This window comes from Chelonia mydas, chromosome 4 (assembly GCF_015237465.2).
Source record: "Chelonia mydas isolate rCheMyd1 chromosome 4, rCheMyd1.pri.v2, whole genome shotgun sequence".
Taxonomy (NCBI): Eukaryota; Metazoa; Chordata; order Testudines; family Cheloniidae; genus Chelonia; species Chelonia mydas.
This window is the reverse complement of record NC_057852.1, coordinates 85153469-85176688: the sequence shown is the minus strand read 5'-3', so window position 1 is coordinate 85176688 and position 23220 is coordinate 85153469. Positions and strand designations below refer to the sequence as shown.

Sequence of the window (23220 nt, the reverse complement as noted above, 5' to 3'; positions counted from 1 at the left end):
TTGCTCAGTTGATCTGCCAAGATGTCTTGAAGACCAGGAAGGTGAAGACCCACCAGTGTGATTTGGTTTGGAAGAACCAATCCCATAAACATGTGATTTCCTGACGGATGGGGGAGCAAGATCATCCACACTTGCCTGTTGACGATCTACCGCTGTGACATTGACTGTCCACATTTTTACTGTGGATCCCCGAAGAGGAGTCAAGAATACTTTGCATGCCAGGATAAGTCTGAGCTCTAGAATGTTTATGTGGAGGCAAGCTTAATGATGGAACCACAGGCCCTGAATTTAAAGGTGCCCCCATCCCTGAGTGGAGCCAGATGTCATCAGAAATTTGGCAAACAAAGCTGTAGAGAAGGGTACTTCATTGAATGCGTGAAGAGGATCTTTCCACAAGTTTAATGAGGAAATGCCTTCTTGTGGGACTGTGACCATCATATTCATGTGGTGAATGCTGGATAGATACACAGATTTCAACCACCCTTTCATGCAGGATAGGTGAAGTCTGGCATATTGTGTAACAAATGCATGAGGCCACATGTGCTAGAAGTCTACGGTATGTTTTCATTGGTATCTTTGGATGAGCTTTTAGTTCATTGATAAGACCTGGTTAGTTTGGAATCTCTCATGGAAAGTGAGTTCTCACTGACCTTCAGTCTAACAGTGCTCCTATGAACTCTACACTCGGAGTTGGAATCAATGTGGATTTCTGTCTGTTGATTTTGAGACCTAGTAAAGCAGAAATATTTAGAATTACTTGACTAGAGTCGGTCATCTGCTGCAGTGATCTTCCACAAGTCAGCCAGTTACTGAGGTAAGGACAGACCTGGATTCTCCGTAGATGAGCTGCCACTATTGCTCCATTCTTGAATACCCTTGATACTGTAGAAAGATCAAAGGGCAGGACTCTGTATTGGTAGGGAGATGTTCCTACAGCAGGGCACTGTTGGCAGGGCAGTTGTTGGCATGACTGCTTTCTTCTAGAGGTTGGAACAGAGGCCCAAAGAGCCCAGTTGCCGGTGAATTTTTTGAGGAGCGGAAGGCCTCATTTGTTCCATTGTCGAACAGTTTGTTACCCTCAAATGGGAGGTCCTCACTGTTGCCTATACCTCCCTGGAAATGGCCAAGGACTGAACTCATGATAACCCGTCGTGGCTATTGCAATGGTCATTGCATGTGCCATAGTGTCAAACATCTAGCACAGCCTGTAATGATCTATGGGCAGTCAGTTGTCCCTCCACCACGATAGGCTTCATGTCATCCTGGTGTTCTTTACAGAGTTTTTAAAACTAGGACAAGCTTCTCATTTTATAGGTAGTTATATTTTGAGAGAAGGGCCACGTTGTTAGCCTCATCGGGAGGCTAGCCGACAAATACACCTGGTCACTGAACACGGACAATTTGTTTGGGTTCTCTTCTCTAAGTATGGACATACGAGGATACTGCTGTTTTGATTTCTCCTGAACTGTTACCACTATGAGAGAACCTGGTGTTGGATGTGAATAGAAATACTCAAAACTTTTAGAAGGGCCCTGGTACATCCCGTCAGCTCCTTTGACTTGGCTGGGATAGATGCAGATGTATGCCAGACAGTTCTTGCAAGCTCCAGTAGACCTTTATGAACAGACTAGATTTGTTTCCCTGTTGTAAAAGAATATTAAATATTCGAGAACACCAACACAAGCTGTTTGACTACTTCCAGGGGTATATCCAAAGTTTCTGCCATGCACTTCATCAGGTCCTGGAATTCATTAAACTCAGCTGAGACCAATTTAGGTGGACACTATCTCATCAGAGGAGGATGAGATTATAGCAGAGATCAGCTTCACTTCCTCTGGTAGCTGATGATGTTCTTCAACTCTCTTCCTCCCTTAAGTAACTGGCTTGATTTGCCTTTCAGGAAGGGCAATCCTGCCCTGCAGACAGGGGATGAAGCAAGTCTCCTGGAGTACGGCTGCACACCAGTAAAACCAAACTAGTATGGATAGGAATATTGAGGTGGAAGAAACCGAGAACGGTACAGATATTATGATCCCCGTGAAGCCTAGACTTCCATTACCTCTCACAGACTCCTTCCTACAATCCCTTCCTGACTCCCAGCTGGCTATCAAGGGAGGGGATGGTGGGCAAGTGGTAGATGATTCTCTGCTATGCTCAGCAGAGGAGGAGGAGGAGGAAAAGGACTAGACCTCCATTAAGGGAGAGGCACTTCTGTCAGGTGTACTCTGTCTCCACGGAGGAGGTTGGTACTGGGAATACTCCTCTACCCCAGCATACCAGTGACTCCAAGGCTGGGGGTTTAGCTATCACCTTCCTTAATTTTTTGGAGGAGACAACTCTGGCACTGTGCCCACAGCTAAAATCAGTGAACACTGTGTATGGTTTAGATGCAGACATAATTGGTTCCAAGGTAGTGGGTACCAATGTGTATGGTACTGGGGCTACTATCACAGAGGCACTTGGTGCTGAGGCTTGAGTACCAAGAAAATCAGTGTCAGGGTAAATGCTGAAGGGTTGCTACAGAGAGCAGCGCTGTCCACTGGGAGTCTGTACCAGGACAATAGAATGGACCTTCTCAGGGTCTTCAGATGAATGAACCCAGGATGAGTCATGGCCTTGCTGACCCTTCTGTCTCACTCTGCCAGGTGCCAGGGACAGCAACCTGTGTCTGGGCTTATCTTTGGAACGGTGCTCCTTTCTGCCTGTCAGACATCGATGCCGATGTAGTGGCAGATGAGTGGGGCCTCTGAGTAGATGTGGCCCAAGAGCTCAGGGTGGAATCACTGCTCACCAACACACTTACAGAGAGTCTAACTGGACAGTAGAGGCCTGGCTGCAGCTCTCCTCTCGGCATCTGAGATGGCTTGCATCCATTTGCTCTCGTAGAAACAGCTTCAAAGGGGCTTCCCTCACTCTGAGTTCACTTGGAGAAAGAGCAAACAGATGGAACATCACTCTGGGACATGTCCTTCTCCAAGACAAAGCAGGGAGCAGGAGTACCCATCATCAATAAGCATTGCAGTGTCACATGAGGGACAGGCCTTAAGTCCCAGTTAACTTGGCTTCTGCCATAATGCTAGTACTCCTGTAAGGGGAGCCATTTAGGGTAATTGAATAATAAGTATTTTGACAATGGTAATAAAAAAAAGAATTAAAACAATCACAATGTGCAAAGAAAGTGGACAACTGCAGGGCTTCCATCTTGCTGTCACAGGCAGTAAAGAGAAACCGTTGGGCCTGCTCTGCCATAGATAGGAGATGCACAGACACCTAGGGCACAGGCTTGGCCCCAACAGAACCTGCTGCTAAAAGAATCCTCTCACTCACATATGGTGCATGTGCACCAAGAGTGGAATCCGTGTGGACAATCAGTCAAAGAAAAACACTAAGTTCTCAATCATTTGCTGAATTTCTTGAATATCTGATGGAGCCTCTCTCTTTAGCCATCACGCCACCCAGCACCTACTTAGCTCTAACACATAAACCAGTGCCCAAAGAGTTAGACACAGCTGACCAGAGAAGCCAAAATGCAAGTGACAAGAAACGGAACATTAGGTGCAACAAATAAATAGGCTTACGTCAAAGGAAACGTGAACAACAAACAAGGCTATCTAGTAACAGATTTCGAGGAGGTTGGGAGGTAGCAGGGGCATGATGAGAATTCTTGGCATTAAATTAAGGAGGCATGTGTCTACATTTCTGGAGCAGTTCAATTTAAAATATGTATATGGATTTATCTCCACAAAGACATCACCATGTCCACCTTTGAAACAAGTTAGTCCAATTTTAAATTAGAAAAAACTGACATTCCTCCCCAGGTTAAATAGCTCCTTGTTAGAAACTAAACCTCCTTTGTGTTAACTTTGCAAAAGGAACCTAAATACATGCTCTATAGCTGGGACTGTGTGCGATGACAGCTCTTAAGTATGTGGGCGGATCAAACCCATTTAAGAGTTTTCTCTGACTGATAAAACTGAATCCTGATTTCACATTGTCTTGCTCCAAAACACACAAATTATTCATAAGACCCTTCCCATTGTGAAGGAGAGGGAGAGAGCAGAAATGTCTACCACCACAAACAACCAAGGAATATTTCAAAAACTTAGAAAAGTCCCTTTTATCCACAGCTGAGAAGATCCTTCAAAACAAAAGTTAACCAAATATAAAAAAATTCACATAAAAACTAGTTTTCCCTCAAAGCATAACCACATATAATCCCATCATAGTGTTTTAAATCTTAACAGCTTCTGTCTGACAAAAGTACATCAGACCTTCAAAGGGCCCAATTCTGCATTCCTAGTATACTCTGAACTCCCACTGAAGTCATCAGGTGATTTGGATATTCAAATGAAAGCAGGACTGGGCTAAAGATACACACCTATGTTTATTTGTTAAATGCCAACAGTGTCCTTATCTATGCCCATCTGACTCAGAGGTCAAAATAAAGAGTGATCCAGCACAACTTCTTAGAGTGACAGTCTCTAGATACCTGAAGAGAGAAACTTAATTGGGTAGTTGTACCCACACACTCATAAATTAGGCTAATAGCAGTGAAATAATTTGGACACAGAAACAGACTCCTGCTATGCTCTCAATTGGCAGAAATAAGTTGGTGCTGGCACCACTTGGGAGCTGTTAAAAGCGCTTTCAGACACCAGAAAGATGAATTAGTACGCATAGTGGAATAGGAAGTATACAGGGACTGAATGGGGTACAATATACATTCCAGTAAAGGTTTCAGAACAAAACTACCAGTCTGTAGATATGTAAGAAAACATTTCTGAAGCCTTTATTTACAAAAGCTTTAAAAACAAATAATACCCTCTGTTATGCAAATAATTTGTTCTTGTTTTAAAAAGGACCACCCAGTTATATTATTGTAACTTAATGAAAAAAGAATGTGTTAAAGTACAAGGTAAACAGATCAATTTGGCGAACATTTGGAGATTTGCAAATATTGATTTCAGTGAAGATAACGCACTCACACTGAGGCGTGCATTCCATCATTTCAGGCTAGTATTTAGCTATTCAATCCCAAAGAAGTCTTCCTGCACAATTGCTCTGCTATGCATGGTTAAAGTACATTACAGTCCTTTAAAACAATATATATAAAATATATTGCTAAGATACACTCAAAAAATAAAACTAGCATTACACTCCTCAGGTAACTTTATTAGCTATAAGTAATTTATATTTTGTTGTTTTACAACAAATATATCTGTACCATCTGTCTTTGTAGCAACTACAAAAGCACAATTTATCTTCGTTCTAATTTAATCATTCAATATAAAGTTTACTTCACATCTTTGGGTTTTATCCTTAACTAAACTCACTTGCAAAAATCATCAAATCAAGTACATAATAAATATGACTTTAAAAAATAAAAAATATTTAGGTAATACATTACTGGAATAAAAGCTAGGAACTGAATCCAGGGAAGTGTGCCATAATAGAACCACTGCAGTTCCAATATCCTCAGATTTTCAGCTCAATGGCAAAAATACAAAAGTAAGTCTCTCAATTTTTCCTGAAGGGTGTAAAGCTGGTTTTTCAAACATTTTCTTCCATCACAGAGTGGCTTTAAAGCAGGCCAATTAGAAGCTGATATGCGCAGGAAGGATGTGCTTGGAAGACTGAACACCAGTAAGATAACAGCAGTTACTAAGATTTCAGTAGTTTGTTTTGCTTGAACAAACAAACGTTGTTATGCAGTGAATGTGTTATGTTCTGCAGGCTCAAAAACCAAGGAACACAGTGTGAAGTTGCTAAAGTTGGCAGACTTATTTTTCTAGCTCAGGGCAAAAACCCCCAAAACTTCAGATAAAACAGAGGATCTGAGTCAGAGTCACTCTCTAAAGTGCAAATTTGATGGTCCGCAATCTTGAATAGCTAAAACACCAGCATACTGGAAGGGACAGACATGAAACAGGGAAGTTAGTTACAAATCAGTGCTAGTTAATTTGGGGGAAGGGGAAAAAAAACAAAACTAAGACCAACTAGGTAAGTTTACCAGAATATTCATTATGATTTAGCTTTCCCCTTCTCTCTGCCACACTGATCCTACACATGCTTCTTTACAGATTGGGTAGGTACAAAGGCCAAATTTAACTCAGAAAATTCAACATATCAAGATCAGATCTGTGATAGGAACAGTCAGATTTAGTACATAGAAAGGCAGAAAATAAAGTGTGTTGAGAAGTGTGGGGGGGAGCCTAATTGTCCAAGGGATTCAACCAGAGATAAAACCTATATACAAGCACACAGAGCTCAGAAAAGATGACCTCCCATTTCATGTCATGACTGTTTGTTGGCTTCTTCTTCATATGCATTCCCTGTGCCATTTTGTACATAGGAAGAACCAGAACCGAGGCCATACAAGTGACCACAATATTTGGCATCATCAATGTGATCTTCAAAGAACATCTAAAAAGGAATTAAAAAAAGACAAGATCAATACTGAAGAATAAGAGTCCTAATGAGATCAAATACTGTCAGGCTTTTGTAAAAGTCTGAATTTTCATGCTCCACATGTAAGTGAAACTAAACCAAAATAACTAAGTGACTCTTGGCACTGAAGTGTTCTTGGCCATGAGAGAAAGAATATTAGCCCTTCAATGCATCTTCCCTTATTTTGATCAGTGGTAAATGGTAACAACTCTAGAAGTCTCAGGAGTCTATTTTAACCCAAGAATTAGAGCCTTGTGTCTTACAAATGCAACAGAACAATATCTCTTTGTAAGTGAGTTTGGTGGGCCTTCTCCTTCACCCTTCCTAATTAAGCACCACACACTACTCAGTGTGGTTTTCAAGATATACTGAATGTTTAAATGGGGTGTAAATCTAACTAAGCCAGTTTTTCCTAAAGATTTTATCCACCATTATCTACTTTAAATCCCGGTCTACATTCAGGGGCATTAATTTCTTATTGCTTGAACATGGCTGCAGCATCCATGATGAAGTTTTGGGAATGCAGGAAGATGCAAATACATGTATTTCACCTTTAAACAAATCCTCTCCCTGTAACGAGAAACTGGCAAAGCTAAAATAAAAACTGAATAAATAATGCATGGATGCAGCACTTTACAAAATTACAGGAGAGCTAAAAGATGAAGAAGTAGAGAAAGGGCATAGAGTAAATATGAACAGAAGAGAGCTCACACAACAAATTAAGGGAGACAGGATGAGTGCAGGCAGGAAAGTCAAGACATTATTTAAAGTCATCCATCCTCTCTTCTCCCAAAAAACTTGGATTTACCTAGAGCAGCATTTCCTGCATGTAGGATAGTGAATTCCAGGAATTGCCTAAGGGCACTTTTACTTTTTGGGGTGGTTTTTTTTTTTTTTTTAAATTTAAAGTCTTTAAAAAGCCCACCACTAGCTTTTCTAAAAAAATTCCCCCGGGGTGCAGCATCAAGAAGCAAAGTATCTTTTAGACTGGGAGAGAAAAGGAGAGAGATCAATGACCTCTTTTGTGGCACTTAAAAGCCAGACCAGAAAGTTGTGCTCCTCCTGCTGGTTCTATATCAACAATCAATAAACAACCTTTTCCAGAGCTAAAATAATACTGGTGAAAGATTACGTGTGTTTTAGGACAAAAACCTAAGTTAGCAAAGCAAAAAGCCTTGTTGATATGATTCATTCAAAATACAAACATAAAATTCACCATTTCCCAAATAAAATAGTGCAAGAGTCAATAGAGGAGAAAAATTTTCAAAACTCCTATGAAGGTCTGAACAATAGAATTAAAAATCTTTGCTTGTTTTATAAAAACAGTGAGATCATGCCTCATTTTAATTAGAAAACTCAGATTCTTATTGCTCCCAGCTAAGCTCTAGTAGTTAGTGAAAATATAACAAGTTACAGTGGTAGTAACTGAAGAATGCAAGTTGGCTGCACTTTATTATTAGGGGAATTTTCATGGGTTTGGACCTTTTCTCTCAAATCACATTTAAATGTAGTATCACACCCTGTGAACTGAGAAAGATGTGGATGTTATTCACTTTTCCCCTTCGTTGTTTTAGATCCCATGTAAAGCTTGAGCTCAAAGGAGGAGTTGGAGTACTGTGGGGAAACTTGCACAGTACCAGTGTGCCTCATGCTTGGATCTTACCAGAAAAAGATCAGTCCGGCCCTGCAGCTCTAGCCTGTGCCCTGCCAATCACACTAATGCGAGCCTAACCACATGGAGACTGTGTGATGTGCAGTAAGGGTTAGCATGAAACAATATTTGCCAGAGGCATACAGCTGCCTCCTCCTTCATATGGCAACATGGACTTCAGAAGCTACACATCCCAGCATTCAATGCTCCAACTTAATCCAAGTGAAGGTCACTTGGATTAAAATGTTAAAGATGAGGGTTGCCACTGTGAACACTTTTTGCATATTAAATGAGAACCACAAGTCTGTAGCATGAGGCCAGACTACAGACACACTGGTAAAAGAGGAGTTTCTTGTGCCAATGTTTTAACACATGCTCTTGTGTGAAAAATAAATACATTACATTAACAGCAACCAATTTCTCCCCCCAGCCACAAAGCAGTCCTAGGGATGTGCAAGAGACTTACAAGATTCAGCTTCAGTGAACTGGTACACTAAGTTAATGGATTGCCAGTAACTCGAGGTATGCCACACATTTGTAAAAGCTAGCGTGGACACTCCTCGCATCTTAACAAGGCGAGAAATATTTGTGCCTTTACCCTAAGTTGATCCCTAGCTGCATTACGAAGGAGCGCAGCCAAGAAGCTTGGCACATGACTACTGCTGTAGCCATCGAACATGCAGCTGTATTGGCGACACTGAGAGAGGCCTGTAGAGAGAGCTTGGCAATTGTCTGACCTTCTCTTATGAGGACTTGAAGTTGTCCCTCAATTTCTTAGATCTGCTTTTAAATCCAGAGCAGCTCTTTCATTTGGAGGGGACATATATCTGTCCCAGGCAGTGGAGGCAGCCTGAATGTCTGTCACTGAGGGGGAAATATTTATGCCAAGTTTGGCAGGGTTTGAAGCCCTGGCTCTCAGGCATAATCCATACTCGAGACTGGTTCAAGGCCAGGGAAAAGACAAGGCCCAGATGGGGCATACAAAGAAGGTGGGGTGGGGGAGGAAGAGCACAAACTTCTAAATAAAAGACAATACCAGAAAGAAGAGAGAAAGATTAAGCGAGAGAGACAGTAAGCTGTGTGTCTAACAGACATGATGCTCTGTCTCAAGGCACAGGCAGTTGAGAAGGACCTGGAGAGGTGACAGGTCTGGTCCTCCCATATACCCTCATACCAGACACAAGGATATCTAGGACGTAGGCATGGATGTGCAGAAAATGCTGATGAAAAGGTGACTGCACATCCTGATGTGAAGCACCCATAGGGACACTATGGAAAGAAGAATGTATGACTTGTCAGCTGGAGGAGATGGTGGTGAACAGAAGCACTGACAGAGTGGCCTGAGCCACCTGCTTCAATCTCTCAGAAGACCCAGGGAGTGGACGATAGGTTCAGGTAGCTGGGGCTCCCTGCCGTGGAAGATGAAGGCCCACAGACTACAGGAAGGAACAGCACCAGCAAGGGGAGGAAGGAGGAGAGAGAGAACCGTGTAGAGACATCCCCTCACTAAGGGCACACACAAACCAAAACAAGGAAAGGAAAGGATTTGTTGGTGGTAGATTGTACTTTGCATGGGAATGCCCATCATAGACTCTGCCCTTTGTCACAGAATTGATGCCCTCTCATCCATTTCTCTTACTTCTTCTGAAAATTTGTTATACTGCCACTGGCTTTGGTGGGTCAATGGTTCTAGCACATCTCATAAGTGTGAACAGTAATCAATACTGACTACGAAAGCAGCTTACTTTCATCCACATAAACTACAACAGAAAGCAATATGGACACCTACTTCTCTCATTTTGAAAAAGGCCATTCCCGTGAGTAAAGAATCAGATCCTGCCTGATGCTGTGGTCCTATCCTTTCCAGCTCCAACTGCTCTGCGACTTCTTGCAATCCACCCTGAAAAAGGAAGGAACATTACACAGTCAAAGCGGGGATAATAATTATGAAGTCAGATCATTCAATAGTAGCACTAGAATTCTGCATAACGAAGTCTATTCAACCACCATTTGTATATATTTAGCTTAGCACAATAGCGGTTATAGTAGAGATATACAACCAGCACACACTTGGAAAAGCCAAGCTTTTCATTCAGGCTTTAAGTATCAAGCACTTTCAAGTATTAATGACTGTCTTAGACCTAATAAGCCTCGGCACAGCAGCCAATTAAAGTTGAAGGAATTACTACTGAACAAGGCAATTCCTTCAAGTATTACATTGACTAAACTGAAAGGATTGATGCTGCTGCTGAATGACAGTTTGAGAAATCAAGGTGTTTCTTTAACTCCCTACTTTTCTAATAGGGCTAGAATTTAAACATGAACAGTGGTAATTCAAACATAAAGCAATTTAACATCCAAATCACTACGAACATGTGCACTCCAACTTGTCTTGAAAGGAATTAGCTTTCATTTAAAAACACAGTTTTTTCCTTCACTTACCTGCCACCACCTAAGCTCAGGGTTCTGCGCTTCCCCCACAAAACTTCAAAGCATCTAAAGTAGAGGGAATCCAGGAAAATCGTCTACCTTAGGAATTAATGGAGACCCCTGAACCCAGGTGAAGTTGTAAAATTCAAGAGGGGGAAAAAAGAACGAAGTGAAAAAGCTAACATTCAACCGACCTTTAACAATGTTTTAATTTGTTTTATTAACTGCCATAAAAGAGTAAATGAAACATCTGTGTAAAAAGTAATGTAATGTAAACTGCACCGTAACCAGGTTCAAGAAGATATTAGATACCATAAGCACACAAAAAACAGGCACTGTGCTACTGAGAGTGTATTTTTTGAAGAAAACATTTTAAGCCACATCTGTGCTGAAAGCCCTTCGATACACACACACATATATAAACAGCCCATGTACAAAAAGGACAGCTTTTAGACACTGAGTGTAGCAAGTAAACATAGGGCTCAAAATTGGGAACTGCTCTACAGAGAGTCTCTAATTGTAGGGCATGGTTCATTGGTGGTCTACACATCTTATCTAACAGTAAAGTATCCTTCAGTCTTCAAGCAATTTTTCTTCCTGTTAATTGCAGCCCAGTGGGGAACTTGTGACTTCCAGAAGCTTTTTGACCAACTAAGCACAGCGCCTTCATGTCCTTTTACTGGGTGTATTTTTGGTGTAAATTCAACTGAATCAAATTTGGAGAAAATCTCAAAATAGACAAGGTAGTGCATACACACAGAACCAAAGCAAAGCACTAGGAGAAATCAGAGTCTTTAGGGGTTGTGGGCAATGGGGGAAGGTTTGGAACTAATAAATATAAGTCCTACATCCAGGGAGAGGAAACAAATAGCACAATTTACAATACGGGAGGGGAAGTAACCAAGCAGCTGTATCCATTTAATCAAACCACGTTTATTTTCATCTTCACTCCTTTACCCTGCCCTAGCACTACTTTTTCATATAACTTCATAACACTACAGTTGCGCAGCAGGTGAGAGATTGGGAGGAGAGCTGCCAATGATATGAGTCCTATCTTGAGAAATGGTCCACAGAATGAAAATGCCCGAAAGACTTTCACGGACAAATAAAAAATAATAATAATAATAAAAAACAAACACACAACTGAACAAATCAGACTATCCCTACTCCAGTTTCTCCATAAGATTAGCAGCATCTCCTATAACTATCCCCAAAACAGGTATTGATGAATTCCGCCCATTCATTTTAGTGTCACGAAAGCGATAGTGGTGCTACAAGCAGAAGCAGCCTCTCTGCAGATCAATTCAGCTTTAGACAGGTTAGTGTAATCTTAGCTAAACTGATCCCCATGGGACAATATAGTTATGGTATGTGCAAGACTACGTTGCGGAGGTACCACTCTTTAAAGGGTTGTACGACTGGGAGAAAATCAGTTACCTTACAATAATTTTTGAAACACTATACTGCATAGTGAAACTGTGTGTCAGGCAGACTGCTTTGGATCACTACTCTGCCAGCAATAGGGTTGAAACTAGGAAGAGCATCAAAATGCTTTTAGCCTGCACTACATTTTTTACATCTGAAAAAAAAGGAAACCAAAACACAGAAGTAGTCAAAGACAGGAATGAAGCTAGCACAAAGCAAGTTCTTTTTAATATTAAAAAGGGAACATATAGTATTTGAATTCCATTGACCATGTACCATTTTGGGAGATGGAGAAGAGAGGGAGAAGAGGCTGAGGTGAAATAATGCAAGTTAAAGATTGAACTTTAACCAAGTCAAATTTGGCCCCAAATGCAGATTGTTCAAAAGAACTATGAATGTTACAGCCAACAAGGATGTTTCCATGAGTAGGCAGTTTGTTTTTTTAATTCAAATGGAAATTTTATTAATTCCCAAGTGGCATCTGCAAGCCAAACACTACAGAATTGTGCTAGGGCATAAGAACCTGACATTGAAACTAACTAGTTTATTTTAAATCATCCAACATGTGAAAAACGAGCAGACAGTGTAAGGTAGTGAAAACTACATTTTAAAAATTATTTCCATTTTAATTATGTAAGGTGTTAATGTGACAGATAAGAAAATGTGTGGGGTAATTCAAATATTTTATAGCGTGACAATGTCTCTCTGACTTTTGCCATTTTTGCTGGTTTGTGCTACAATCTGAATTTTGCATGCATTTCAACTCACACTATTACCTAACTTCCCCTTTTTAAATAAGCACCATGGGGACAAGGGTAGGAGGGAAGAAGGGGCACACCTGAGCTGCTGAATAGACATTTTCAGCAGTTCCCATAGCATTAACATGGATTGCTATTAGAAACATGCCTCATTAAAAACTGGGCCCTCTTAAAACCCACACTCATCCCTTTTAAGCCACATGCCCGCCTGACTAGACAGTAGCTGAAGATCACTTCTCTCATTACTGGGTACTGATAGCAGTGAGACAGCATACCTACCAATTCTAACTTAGCTTGAATGTCATAGGTCTTAAATCTACCTGTTACAAAGAAAAAGAAAAAATGTGGAAATATTACATTCCAGCCCCTGCAGTGTGTGTAACACTGATCTAGAAAAAAAATTCAGGACAGGGTAAAAGCGTCACCTTTGGTTGTGGATATTGGCCAAAATTTTCCAAAAAGGGTGCCTAAAAGTTTGTCACACCGAATAGTTTACAACTGTTGGAAAAACAAGGGAAACACTGGATCTCTCTGGAGACTAATTATGGGATACAGAGCCTTTCTTCTCTAAGTCACTTTTTTTAAAAAAAAAACTCCAGATTAAGGCAGTGCTGATCAAAAGGTTTTTAATATAAGCTTGAGAACCAAAAATGCTTTATAAACTGTAGGTCAAAACATACCCTTCCTCCCCTTAGATATAAATAGCCACAAGAAGGAAAAGAAAAAATATTTCAAAATATTTCAGATGCATCATTCCTTTGAGACAGACAGGTTAGCAGCTTGGTTCTGTAACCCCATCACCACGGATGATGGCCCAAGATCAATGGGGAATACAAGCCCAACTCCACAAATCTCAGGACATTGGTATAGAGTGTTAACTACTCTGTGCAGCTTGCCAAGCCCCACCCCACCATTAAATTCAGTCAGGATTTACCTGTTTAGTTAAGGTACTTATTGATCCTCCATTACTGCAGAATCTGAACCTCTCACAATCATTAACGTATTTATCCTCAACATCTCATCAGGCAGGGAGGTATTACTATTCCCATTTCAGAGATGGGAAACTGCAGCTCAGAGGGACTAAGTATCTTGCCTCGGGTCACACAGGCAGTTTATGGTAGAGTAGGGAACTGAATTTGGGTCTCTCAAGTGCCCAGCTAGTGTTCCAACCACTGGACCATTCTTCCTCTTTAGGGAAGAATCTGTATTGCTATTGGTCACCAGGCTACAGCTGCACCATGGTCCCCACCCAACAGAAGATGGAGAGTAGGAGTAGTGCCGTAGATGAGCAACAGCAAGTGACTATACTCTTTCTGTAGTATTTCTGCTGGAGTCAGGAGGTAATTCTACAGAATGGCTGCAACCACCATCCACACAATTCTGTAGAGCGGGTTTCAGTCCCCAGGGCTGACCATCAGCACCAAAATGTGTCTTAGGAAAATCAAGTGTTTCTAATAAAATGAAGTGACCAACAAGAGTAGCTTGCACCAATCAATAAAGGACCTCAATACAGTAATTCAATTCACTGCAATTTAATAGAGATTTAAACAAAAAAAGCAAAGAAATTCATTTAGGCAACAGTGCATGCAAGTAATTAATGATTCGGCTTCCAAAGACTCACACCAGCTGTTCTCAGTTTGGGACAGATCAACACAGTTGGCATCATTTCATTGCTGTGGACAGTAATGGGACTGTTTCAGCAATGATGTTTGGAGGAACAGAGTAGTCCCAATCTCTCCCTCTCCTGTCATAATTGGTCTGCAGTTTAATTGCCATTATCACAAAGCTCTAATGACAGCAGCTGTTAAATTTGTCAACTCCACCCACAAGTCCATAAGGGTGGATTACACATTTATACGTGGGACAAAACAACTGTATATAAGCAGCAAAGGTTTTGTTTCAGTCCATGGGGGTGCACAATTTTGTTGACTTCTGCAGTTTTTCCAACTACTTCATTACTTCTCTTGGTCCCAATGGAAACCCAGTTTCAATTAGATGGTCCCCAATAAACATTCTTTACTCAGCTGGTGAGGGTTGCTGCTGGGATGCAAAACTCCTGACCAGATACTGGGCTAGTTTGCTTTTCCTGATAGTTGGAAAAGACCATCCCACCCACTCCTCGCCACATCCAGTGCAGACTGATTAGCATAGGAGATGGTGGAAATTATGTTCTTTACTTCAGTCACCAGTAAGATCCTCATTAAAAGATACATGTCCTTTACCTGCATAGCCTCACAAAATTCAAGCTCATCAGCATCGTCTAAATCACTTGTTCAGCATTCTGAGATGAAGAGTAGCATACCATCCCTGTACTCAGGAGGTGGCTGCATTAGTCAGTCAGTCTGTGTCCAGTTTCCACGTGTTCTCATTTAGAAAACCCAGAGTGTTCTGTGTCGCCTTCCATCAAAACAGCGAGCCACCTATTGCCTCAGATGAGTTGTGCCCCTTTCATTTCAAAACCAGTCCAGATACGTGGCCTTCTTTGGCAAGCATGGCTGTAACAATCCCAACAGCATATCTTTTTGATGTCCTTCCCTTCATACATTTGTTTCCAGTTCACATTCATTCTCCAGGCCAATCAAATCTTCTCCAAATTTTATGCCTAATAGAACAAGCCAATTAATAGCCCAACTGGCTTGAGTTGAGAGGTTAGTTTCTAACCCTGTCTATTTTTCTAGAAGTCATGAGTTGGCTCTGAGCATATCTGTCATTGCTCATTTTTGCCTACACGGCGACCAGCAGGTCTAGCCGTTCCATCCCTTCACACCAAAGTCACTTTTCACTACACCTTATCATAACTGCAGCCCCTCCGTGGATTGAGCAGTGAGGAATGATGCAAGAGTGTGTCATTAATACCCTGCTCACAGAGGCCAAGCCCATCAATTCTAACAGCCTGAGAAATTAACAGCAAGATGTAACTTCCTCCAAACATGGGTTTATCATTTGGTAGCATAGATCTATGATGCTGCCAATAAATGGGATTGGTTTGTAATTTTTAAATAGCTAGGAGCCACAAGAACAAAAATATGTGCTCCTCCCTGCCTCTTACATTTCATCAATAACGTTTTATATATCAAATAACCATTAGTCTAGTCAACTGTGTGTAACAAATAATACCATCAAGGTAGAGCTCGCTACTGGACAGGGCAGTGAACAGATGCCATATATGTTCTTTCAGTAGGAAAAAATGCCGTCTTAAAAAATTCTTTTCTGAACCAGATATCAAATCATTTACCTTGAGATTTTTGCAGCTCTTCATGAGATACTTCACATCATAAATGACGGGGAAAAACAACCGGAGTATCTCAAAGAAGTCCAGCTCCTCTTCAGGTAAATTAGAATTAGTCAGGATTTTGATTAGATAGCCAAAGTCATAACCACTGCAAATTAATCACATACACAAAACAAAGTCAGGCAGATAATAAAAAAAAATCCTTCTCACCTCCAATGTCAAGCCTCCAATTAGTTAAATTTAAATTAAAAACAAAAGATAGGGAGCCGTTTTATATATAAATTTAACCAAAAGAATTTGAGGATCATGTGACTCTTCAAATATTAACAGCAGAGAAACACAGATGTTCTCACTGCAGTTTGCAGAAGACAAGTTTCCACCACCATAAAAACTATCAAAATTGGAATCCATGTTGGCAGTCTCTTCAAGGAGGCCAAATGATGGAATGAACACGAAGACGTTCCTGCAGAAACACTGTCAGGGCAGCATTATGAAGGAGACACTACTTTGCCACCACTGGACCTATTCTCGGAATGTATAATGGACAGATTTCAAGCTGGCTCTTTTCATATGCATTGAAAGTTTCTAGTGATGAGACGGTAGAAGATGAAAGTAAATGACTTCTACTGCTGCCAGAACCTAAAGTGTATACGTACTACATAGAATCATGGATTATTTGCACCCTGAAGAACTTCACCTGCTCTAGTTAAGGCTGCACATAGTTCCCCTTCCTCTGGGTTCTGCAACAATATGAGTTTAGTTTCTGCCTCTACATCTTGTTATTGGAAACCCTTGATACAGCTGTTAGATAGTTCACTTACCCATTAGCTGTAAGTTCATGTTGAGAGAATACTATATTATATACCTATTTTATAGATAGTTGACAGGGGAATTTTCTAAACTAATTTACATAAATAAAAATACATATATTGATTGGGTTAAAGGGCAACGTGTACTGCTACTGCCTGCTGAGAAAGTTAGACTGTAAGCTCCTCAGGGCAGGGAGTACCTCTTGTATGTCTGGGGCCCTTTTGTGCTGTACTATCTTGACTGGGGCTTTTGGGGACTGTCATGAATACAAAGGGAAGGTTAGCAACTGCCTTACCTGTAAGGGGTCACCTGTAAGTAGCTCAGATAAGTTAGCTGGCACCTGACCAGAAGGACCAATAAGAAAAGAAGATACTTTCAAATCGGGGCGGGGGAAGAGTGGGGGGAGAAGAGGATTTGTTTGTTGTTCCCTCTCCGGACGGAGGGAGAAGACAAGCAGGTACAACATCTCCTGAAAATATACCTGGAATAATCCATTTAAATTCACAGAAATTGTAAGTAGGGCAAGGAAATGCGTTGTTATTTTTTGTTTTAGCTTGTGAATTTTCCTATGCTACAGAGGTAGTTTTATGCCTGTTTTTGTAACTGTGGAGCTGAGCCCAGAGGGGAATCCTCTGTGTTTTAAAATCTTTTTATTACCCTGTAAAGTCACCTTCCATCCTGATTTTGCAGGTGTGATTCTTTTATTTTTTTCTTTATAAATAAATTTCTTCTTTTAAGAACCTGATTGATTTTCAGTGTCCTGAAGACAAAGGGTCTGGTCTGTGCTCACACTGCTAAGGCAATTTGTTGGTATATTATTCTCAAGCCTCCCCAGGAAAGGAGGTGAAGGGGCTGGGGGGTGGGGGGGGATATTTTGGAGGAACAGGGATTCCAAGTGACCCTTCTCTGAATTTTTATGTAAATCACTTGGTGGTGGCAGCAATACCGTCCAAGGACAAGGAAAGGAATTTGTGCCTTGAGGAAGTTTTAACCTAAGCTGGTAGAATATAAACTTAGGGGGTCTTTCATGCAGGTCCCCAAATCTATACCCCAGAGTTCAGAATGGGGGGGGGACGGGACGACCCTGACATGGTGGCAGAAGTAGAATGATAAGGTATCTGGGGTTTTCCTTGGGGTGTGGGTGGGGCCTTGGGGTGCCCCCAGTGGTAAGGTGTTGTCTCGGGTTGCCCCTTCTGATATCTGCTCCAACTGCTACTAGCTTTCTTCTTTTCTGTCACCTCCACCCATTTGGTTCCGATCTACGACTAACTCAAAATCCACAACACAAAAAGCAAACAAGATGCAAATTGGCTGAGGCAGGACTGTTTGTTCGGCTGATACTACTGAACAAGGCTCTAATCCTGTATTATGTTCCTGGACACTGGATGCCCACACCTGTGTGGAGCCCTGATTTCAGATGCAGGACTGGGGCTTTAATTTGCATTATTCATTTCTATCTTGAATGCTATTTTCCCCTGGTTCAAGATGAGTTATGCTCTTTTATAGCATTTTGTGTCACCCTATTTATATATTATTGATCATCTTTATGATCTTGCTGTATTACTGCCTAAAGGGAGAAAGAGACTAGAAAATCCTTAACAGCAACACCAGGGAAGAACAGGTCATTTCTTAAAATCCACTAACGGGGGACAAGCGACGGTACAGCTGACTATGGTTCTCCCAAGAGAGTTTCCCATATTCTACCATTGACTCCTTCAAACAACTAGAAATCTGACCCAGCATCTGAGGTTCCCAATGCTGCAGTTGTGCTTTTGCGGCTGCAATCCAAAATTTACAGCAGAAGATTGACTCCTTTGCTCCCTGGCTTGTAAAGGCAGGAGTTTCAACGGAGACCAATAGCATAAAACTACAGAATAGTCAACTTGATTGCTTGACAGGTAGACTTGAGATCAGAAAAGCAGCTTCTTTTGCTTACACTAGCAAAATAAAGCATTTAAAAAGAAAATCTTAAAAACCTGGGAAATGACATCAAGAACTGAAGCCTGAGAATGCTCAGAGATTAAGGAAAATCGGGCCCCTGTGGAGATTCTAGGTAGCAGTCAGGAATTCACTGAAATAATGCTACAGTTAAGTGTGATCCCCTGTAACAATTGAGGCTGCATCAGAACTCTGCTTCCAATATAGATGGACAGTTATTATACAGTTTATATCTGAGCTTTTGTTTTCTCCACAAGCACCCACCAACCCCCTTTTTTTCTTCCCCACGCACCCACCCATTACAAGAAGAGTAAAGCAAAGAGGTACTGATTTTGTGCTGAGCGCAGGGCAGCTCTAGGTTTTTTGCCACCCCAAGCTCTGAGAGCGCAACTGCCCAAGCCAAAAAAAAGGATGGCCGGAATGATGCCGCCCCTGGAATTGTGCCGCCCCAAGCACGTGCTTGCTTTGCTGGTGCCTAGAGCCGGTCCTGGCTGAGCAGGACTAGAGTATCAGGCTTGCAACTTACAGTGTTCGTGGATCCTAAGGCTAGAAGGAACCATTATGAATTGATCATCTAGTCTGACCTCTTGTAAAACATAGGCCATAGAACTTCCCCAAAATAAATGATGGAAGTTTGTGGTAGTAGACAAATGGTTTCTTTTAGGTATTCCTGTGGTTTTAGTGATGCAGTTTGTTCCAGGGCCTGCACGTGGTGGGGGAATGGAGGAGGGGGGAAAATCACAACAGGAGTGTTAACAGTGGAATGCTCAATAATGTGGATTACCCTTCCCAGTACATGGACATTTAATCAGACATCTGCTCCTGGACAAGAAACACAAGCTAGTTTTGGTCAGTTCACCACCTGTGAATCTCTCTCAGACATTCAATAAATCTGAAGTATTTAGACACACATTCCCAAATGTGCCATGACAACCACCACAGACTGCATTTCACAAGCCACAGTACAAATGTCAAGCCATCATATAAAATGCCTTTATACTACACTTGTGGTGATTACTAAGCTCCACCACTTATAGAACGTTACAATTATCATTCCAGATCAAGCCTATTGTTAGCCTAGCGTGGCACTCCATATCGGACAGTAGCCGGTACTGGACACAGTAGAGGAAGGGGCAAAAAAGACCCTAATGAGCAATTATATAATTACTTGCTCATTAGGGAAGTTTCTTTCAAATACCCGGCAATTAGTGGTTTACATCCTGAAACGAGGGCTTTCATTACTTATATATTTTTTTCCTGGCTAACAAAATTATTCAAAGTTATTATGTATGGGGAAATAAATTAATTATTCAAAATTATTATGATGCTTATAACTTCAGGGATTGTGGTTAGTTGTATGGCAACATGTGCACAAAACCATGTATTTTCAAGGAGCACAGTTAGCTGTAGGCAATTGACCGAGAACCAAAAGTTTCTGAAAAGATGAGAAAAGCCCATATTTTTCTTTCTTTTGCCATTATCTTGGGGGGTGGGGAAGAGTTTAAAATAACCAATTAACTGTAAGTTAAGTGCTTTTCTCAAGCTACCGATAGACATTTTGAGAAATATCAAAAGCTAGAGAGGCTTGAAAGGCTTTATCCCATTTTAATAATGGTAAGTTCTATTTCTGGACTAGAAAGTAGCTGCCTACTTGACAGTTTAATTGATCTTCTTAGCAAAATACAGTGGCTACCAGGAATTGCAAGGTTTGGAACATCAGAAGATTCTTGGGGAGCTCACTCGTTATACAAGACTTGCTGGAGAGAATTTAACAGAACAACTTTTTTTCCCCCTTACCCTACACAACAGGCATGCACTGAAGTTAAGATTTAAAGGGTAGCTGCACATCAGCCTATACATCTGTTGAGGGAGTCACCATGCAAATGCCCTGACAACTTAACTATCCTCAGAATTAGCATTCAAGCTGTTCTATGGTTTGACTAGTGTTGTAATTGTCATGCTGAGCGCACATAGCTCTTACTGACCTCAACAGGGGTTTGGGTTTTCAGGATTTTATTTAGGCCCCTTCATTTATCAGAACACTCCACTACCCATCTTTGAAGTTGCTGTCCCTCTTCTGGTTTAGCAAGGTTACTGGCTCTCTGTGGGGAAACTGCAGTATATACAAACTGATAGCCATGGGAAAGCATCCCATATTGGTGGCTGTATGAGCCTCTGGCTGCACAATAGCTTTGTTAGTGCTACGTCAGGATGCCACTGAAGTTGTTAGAAATCCAGAGATAACTTCTTGAATAGTCTTCCTTCAAGCTTATTAAAAATGAGCTTTGAAATAAAGTTGTGTAAAAGTTCCAAAAAGTACTGATTAGGGTGACAGTAAAATTAAATTATGCATGAAAGGATGCCAAATGCGCACACACAGACATTTTTGCTATGTTAGGCGTTACTTGGAACTACAGTAAGTACAAAATATTTACCCAAATAATTTTTGAAGTCAGTAGTGTCCCTTAAAAATGACTAATTTGTTTTGGAGGACCAGACACATTTAACAAACATCACCACCGCAACAACCGAGAATGCCTGTGGTCAACAAAAAACACTGTGATTGTCTACTGTGACAGAGAAGCAAGTTCCAGCTTTGCTCCGTTGAACTCTGAGGTATCTTTAAAAAATCAATTTGCAAAATAGTGAATTCCAAGGAAACAAGATTCCAAGTGAAGATTAAGCTATTGACTCTCAGAACATGATCTTGAGAGGTACTAAGCATCCACAACTCCTACTGCAGTAAACGAGAATTGTAGTTGCTCAACATCTCAAAAGACACTAAGAAATGTTCCAGTAAACTTGGAGTGAACACATACACAGACAAAACCACACATACCCCATGTCTTTGGATCCACTCTTAAAGAGAATACTTCCCTCCACTGAAAGATAGGAACCACTAGGGGGGAGGAAATCAAGTGAATACCTATTTACAAGTTCTGGTATCCAGAAACTACATACTTTGGAATAAAAGACTGATGGGTGACCCGGTAAGCATGTGTGTAGCAACTTTTATTGTTTTAAACGTCTTCTCTGTAATGCTTTCAACTTAAGAATAAATGTGCTTGCTTAATAAGAGCTGTGTAGTAACTCATAACTGCTGGCAATTATGTTGTTCATAGCCTTCAAAGAGTAAGCAAAGAGCAGACACTGGCATAGACAGACAGTTTGGCTTGCTGGAAATAACAGTGTAGGCAGGGAAATGTGCAGCCTGGGGAAAAAAGAAAAAAAAAATAAATAAATAAATCAGGGAGGGAGACAAACATGGGGCTTTGCCCAAGGGAGGCAGTGTCTGGGAGCCAGAGCCAAAAAAAAAGAGTGCCACTGCTGGACCACAAAGGAGAAATACAAGTGCAGTTGCTCGGAACTGTGACAGTGGGCAGCACTCAGCACCTCACAAGATCAGGTCTTGAGTATACTTGCTTACACTTAGGTGACTAAAAATTTCCTGACTTTAAGGCTTTGTCTACACTAGACAAGGTTTTCCAAAAAATAACTATTGACAACCCTCCCAATGGGGAGACAAACTTATACCAGCAAAACAGCTCTTTTGACTGTATAACTTATACCAGCAAAACAGCTCTTTTGCCTGTATAACTTATACCAGTTCCCTAAATGAAATAAGCTTTTCCAGCAAAAAGACTTTTGCCGGTATATCTGTGTCTCCACTAGGATTTCTGCCAGTATAGCTACGTCAATTAGGGGATGTGATTTTCCCCATACTTCTAACCAACATAGCTATGCCACTTCAGTTTTACTGTAGAGCAGACCAAAGATGATGATGAGATCTACTTTAGGGTCAGTGTCCCCTACAAACATAATTGAGTCAGGGGGTTCTCTACAACACAGCTCTCCTCAATCCTGTTGCAACACCCATCCAAGGATTTATGCCAGTTACAGGACACTTAAGACAGATGGGTCCTAGTCACACTATTAGTTGCAAATCATGTTGTAAACAGATCAGGAGACTGGTCTCCTGGTTAGTTGTAGCTGTAATTTAAGAAATATCCAAAGATTAAGTTTCCAATGGCTTCTTTAAAAGTATTGTTCAAAATTCTTTACAGTCTCCTGAAATAGCACCTTCTCAGTATTTAAGAGGTCTCTCCTCACTATTTCTATATTAAATATTCTATATTAATGCCAAAAGACTGACACGTATAAGCACAGCAGTTTTGTTGATATCTGTTAAGTGTTCAAAATAAAAGAAACAAATATTAAAATTGTATGCTACCTACATGCTCTTCATCCCCTCTCTCTAGGCACAAAATACACAGACTATTATTCCCTTAACTTCAAACCCAGTATTATCAACAGATTTAGTATAATAATGGCTTTGCCTCCCTTGTATACACATTTGCACTGGTATGCTTTTGGCTCCATTCTTTGTTAGATTTTTTTTTTATTCTCTCAATTATTTGAAAATCATGAACAAATAAATACTGAAAAGAGGTTTCTTTTGTTCTCAATTAAGAACAAAGCATCAGTATTTAAGGATGAATAAAGATTCTCCCTATCTTTTTAAAACCCGT

General features: G+C 40.9%; 1 protein-coding gene across 4 annotated transcripts in view; it reads right to left on the bottom strand.

The window, feature by feature from the left end:
- Window positions 1-23220, bottom strand: part of CNOT7 (CCR4-NOT transcription complex subunit 7) — a 111775-nt gene that overhangs the window by 75179 nt on the left and 13376 nt on the right. For 2 of the 4 annotated variants that reach the window (XM_043546166.1, XM_037897690.2), the window contains exons 5-7: window positions 15947-16091; window positions 9888-9998; window positions 4764-6423 (exon numbers count right to left, since the gene is read on the bottom strand). In XM_043546166.1, coding sequence (XP_043402101.1) covers window positions 6295-6423; window positions 9888-9998; window positions 15947-16091 — 385 coding nt within the window. In that variant the 3' untranslated portion in view covers window positions 4764-6294. Of the gene's footprint in view, window positions 1-4763; window positions 6424-9887; window positions 9999-15946; window positions 16092-23220 lie in introns of those variants that run through there. The other 2 variants (XM_043546165.1, XM_037897691.2) reach the window with 1 other exon arrangement.